Source organism: Diabrotica virgifera, chromosome 1 (assembly GCF_917563875.1).
Source record: "Diabrotica virgifera virgifera chromosome 1, PGI_DIABVI_V3a".
Taxonomy (NCBI): Eukaryota; Metazoa; Arthropoda; class Insecta; order Coleoptera; family Chrysomelidae; genus Diabrotica; species Diabrotica virgifera.
Genome location: NC_065443.1, coordinates 221,520,513 through 221,525,367, shown reverse-complemented (window position 1 = coordinate 221,525,367; position 4,855 = coordinate 221,520,513). Strand labels below are relative to the sequence as shown.

The following is a 4,855-nucleotide window of genomic DNA, read 5'->3' as shown; positions in this document are numbered from 1 at the left end:
AGTAGATTCTTGAAGTATTCTTTCCATCTTTCCATTATCTCTTCCTCCTCGCTCAGTATCTCCCCAGCTTCGTTTTTTATTGCACTTGCATTTATATCTACTTTTTCTTTTCTCAGATTTTTGAGTACTTTGTAGAATAGCTTCTGATTACCTTTATTATCTCTTTCCATTTTTTCTCCAAATTCTGTCCAACTTCTCTGTTTCTCGCTCATTACCATTTGTTTTACTATGTTTCTCTGTTCCTTGTAGCTTGTATAATTTGCTTCTGTTCTATTATTTAAATATTCTTTCCATATTTTCTTCTTTTTTCTTACTTGTTCTTTAATTTCATTCGTCCACCAAGATGTTTGTTTCTTATTGTTGTCTTTATTGTAAGTCCCACAGGCGTCCTTTGCTGCTTGTAATACAATATTTTTAAAGGTTTCCCATTTTGTTTCTAACGGCCTCTGTATCATTTCTTCTTGATATTTATTTATTTCTCGCGATACTATCTGTTGATATTTTTCTGCTATCTCTTTATTTTTTAGTTTGTAAGTCCTTATTCTTATATGTCCTTTTTTCTTTTCTTTGAATGTCTCTGTTCTATTTTCTTCGCTTCTGAATTTAGCTATCAGCAAGTAATGATCACTATTTATCTCATAGCTTCTCTTGACTCTAGCATCCCTTACTGAATTTCTATTATTTCTTTCTACCAATATATAGTCTATTATTGACTTTTCTCCTCTGCTCGGTTCTTCTCTAGTAATCTTATGAATATCTTTATGTTCAAAATAAGTATTTGTTATTATTAAATCATTGTTAATACAAAATTCCAGTAGTCTTTTCCCATTATTATTTCTTGTATTTTCACCGTGTTTTCCGATTACTGCTCCATATATATCATCCTTTGTTCCAACTCGTCCATTGAAGTCTCCAGCAATATATATTTTTCCTCTACACTCTTCTATAGTCTCTTGCAGTTCATTCCAGTATTTATCTTTCTCTTCCGTTTTTTCATTTTCATCTGGTCCATAAGTTGCTATTATTGTCTTGATGTGTGTCTTGCATTTTAATTCTATCATCAGTATTCTTTCCGTTATTGCTTCCCATTTGTTAAGTGTATTTTTGTGTTCTTTCTTTATTAAACATCCCACTCCTGCTGCCGCTCGTGCATTCTTTTCCACTCCACTCCATATGAAAATGTGGTCATTGTCTGTTTCTACTATTCCTTTGTTCTTTTTCTTTGTTTCCGTTATTATCAATATATCTAAATCCGCTTTTTCAAATTCTTTGTTTAATTCTATTTCTTTTCCATTAATACTTCTTACGTTCCACGTTCCTATTATAAAATCTTTTACTACTAATTTCTTTCTTTTATTCTCTTCTACTTTTTCTTCAATTTTATTCGTTTGTCCTATTCCACTCCTGTCCATTTTCCGTTTTTTCTTTCCCGTCTGTTCTTTACTTAGTTTTTTGAACCATCGGCTTTTATTTCTTTTTTATCTCGTTTTGGAGCTCTTTCTATTATTTCCTTATCCTTATTCCATTTCCATTCTTCACTTTCGATCCATATTTTTTGATAACCCATTTTGACTTTCTTTCCCTTATTCTTCTCCTCAATCGCTATTTCCTTCATTTGTCTTTGTATACGTTTTTCACTTACAGTCATCTCGTTATTAATATATATATTTCTGTTGGTTGTGTTCCTTAATTTGTTTTTGTTTGTCATTACTTTGATTTTATCTTCTATCTTATTGAATTCCACTAAACAGGTCTTATATCCTATCTTTTTTGCTGTTTTTATCTCTACTTCAATTTCCAAATTATTTTGTATAAAGGTTTTCATTTCACATTCTAAAATATTCGATTCGTTCGTGTCTATTTTAACTCCTTGTATTACAATATTATTGCGCCTTTTTTCTTTGTCTATTTCTTCCAACTTTTCATTGATTACTTTTATTTCTTCTTTTAAATGCATATTTTCTTTCTTTATCGCCTCATTCTCTTCCTTCACCTTTTGTATTACTTTAATATATTCTTTTTGTCCCTCTCTTATCATTTTTATCTCTTGTGTCAATACTAATAAAGTTTCCATTATTTTATCTATCTTATTTTCTTCTTCAGAGTTATGTTTCTCTTGTACTTCCATCTCTTTTCCTATTTTTTTTTTTTTTTTAATCTGTTCGATTGCCTATTCCAATTCTACTTAACGCTATATCTAAATTATAATTACCCTATATTATCTTTCTAAATATTACCCAACACCAGCATAAAATTAAAATTAAAATTAAAATTTCCGTATTCTTATTATTATTTTTTCCCTTCCAATGCACCGCGGAAAAGAACACAGACCAGCTATACTGTCAGTTCCGTGCACTTTATCAATGCAATATAAAAAGAAAAACAAATCGTAACTAATTAAATTCGTTTTCTTAACACCTATTACTATGTTTAAGTATTTACTTACAGATCTGGCAACGGTGTTTTCAAGCAATCCACGTTCTTACCATCAGCTGTTTTTGTTTTGGTGTGTGTTTTATCAGTACACCTCGTTATCACTTAATGTTGTCAACAATAACCTGTTTATTTTCTGAAATTTATTCTAATTCTGCAGTAATTCTAAATATTTTTGCCTTTTCACTAAATCAATTGTTTATTATCACTTATACCACTATTTCGACGAATTATTTTTCGGTATAACTCCCGATTTTTCGAGTTGATTATAGCCGCAAAATAACACGATTTGTCTTAGTCAATCCGACGTTGCCACCAATTAAATAATACAGATATAATTCTGAATAAAAAACAGTTCCCACTCCTCAACCTATTCAGTAGAGACTTTCAGTAACAAATACATACTAAAATAAATTACTTGAAAGAGGCACTCTGCCGAAACAGCTGTAATGACATAGTTATAATAAATTTTGTGGAAGTATTGGAAACAAAAGTTTTCAGAGGAGACATGAACGAGGAATATGCTAAAAATAAACAAGCGCATGCCGTATATGGGCTTTAAGACAAATTTAGCGAAATAAATATAATATAAAATTACCTGTTGTGCATTTCAAAATCGAAGTTCCACATAGACTTCGTGTACTGATTTGAGGTTACACCAACAACGACAAATACATCTCCGTTGAGTAAAAGCTCAGGTCCTTTCAATACTCTCCAGAGCATATCTCTACCAAACCCATGTCGTCTTCCGAAGCTCCACGTAGAATAGTGTGGCCATACCAAACGAACTCCTCCTCGGATGTTATTAAACTTAGAGAATGTACATCGTCGACTCACGAACAATTGTTCTTCGTTGTTGATCCTCCAGGAGACAACTGTAGCTCCTTGGAGGTTTATAGTACAAGTAGTGTAGTCTCCCCTGTCTAATGTTACTATTTTGCCTTCGGTTGATTCTCTGGCATCCATTATAGTTTATCCATGAAAAAAAATATAAATAAAATTCAAAATAAATGTAAACAAACAGTGCTGATTAGTAAAACATTATTAAGTCATTCTAATCTGTCAGATTTTCTGATATGTAAACTACTTATACGTAAATTACTTCTTTTTCATTTTGTTTTTGGTCTCACTGCAAGGCCATTACCAGCATGATTTATAGGCGGTCTTGATGTAGTCTGGCTCTAAGCCATATCAAAATCGCTGACTATGTTGTTGTAAAAAGCTTTTGATGAGGTGTGATATAATGAATATGAGTTTAATTAGGTCAGGTTAAGTATGATTAAAACATAAATTAAATGGCAAATAGCAACATATAACACGAATACATATTAAACAATTGAGCCTTGCAATTTTTGAAATTATTTTGATAATTGCGAGAAAACGCATTGCAGTTTATAAGCTTATTTTGTTAATTGCAAAAAAATGCATTATTACATTAACTGATTCTTCCGTTAGAGAATTAAAAATATTGTATAGAAAGTGGTGTTTGGAAGTTCATGGAAATTAATTTTGTGTATATATCAAAATTAGGAATAATATTAATCGGGCATTCAAAAAGATGTGGTTCAGATCCTCGAAATGACCACATTCACAAAAAGAATTATCTTCTAAATTCATTTTATACAGATGTTGTTTTGTTAAACAATGGCCTGTACGCAGTCTAGTGATGGTGGTAGTGCGTCTTCTATTTCTATATGGAAAATTTGAATACCAAGGTTTGGTGGGAAAGAAGACGTGGGATCAATTTTCAGACAAATAGAAGATCCAACAGTTTTTTTGATCCAAAATTGAGCGATTTGAAATGGAATCACCCGACATCTGTTAAGAATATCACGAGAGTTTGACGAAACGCATATTTGCAATTCCCTAGTTCTTTAACACCCAACTAAAACGGATGGATACTAAAAATGGATAAATTCGAGTTTAATTTGGTTTGAGGTAGATTTTTTAACGCAATTAGTTAATGAACCTATCGTTCATGAGACAACCAAAGAGAATTTCGGAAATATTGCTGAAGATAATCTTACATAAAAATCCACAAGGAAAAAGTTTTCCTGCAGTTGGCTGTGTACCATGTAATACAAAAACAGCAAATCCTGTATAAAAGGATCTTACATGTTATTTTTACAAACAATCTTCTTTTTTATTAATTCAATTTTCTTCTTCTTCGTGTGTCTCATTTTTCAGGACAATGGCGATCATCACGCCCATTTTCACGGTGTGTTTTGTTGATTATCAGAAAGCGTTCTACAGAATAAAGCCAAATGAACTGATGGAAATACGTTCGCTTGGTTTTGATACTAGAGAGCAGCCGTATAATAAACAAGACCTATTAACTGCAGTTGTTATAGTTGGTTTCATTTAACAAAAGAAAAAATGATAAAAGGAGGTATGCGACAGGGATATATTGTGACATCATTAT

At 31.5% G+C, this 4,855-nt stretch overlaps 1 protein-coding gene across 1 annotated transcript; it reads right to left on the bottom strand.

Moving 5' to 3' along the window:
- Positions 1 to 3,027: 3,027 nt before the first annotated feature.
- On the bottom strand, positions 3,028 to 3,399 carry LOC126892853 (uncharacterized). Its single transcript, XM_050662658.1, has one exon. It carries the CDS (start codon positions 3,397 to 3,399, stop codon positions 3,028 to 3,030), a length of 372 nt encoding a protein of 123 aa, XP_050518615.1.
- Between the last annotated feature and the right edge of the window lie 1,456 nt (positions 3,400 to 4,855).

What these genes read in the sequence shown, in the direction of transcription:
- LOC126892853 (XM_050662658.1), bottom strand. Translation starts at nt 3,399, where the DNA reads ATGGATGCCAGAGAATCAACCGAAGGCAAAATAGTAACATTAGACAGG.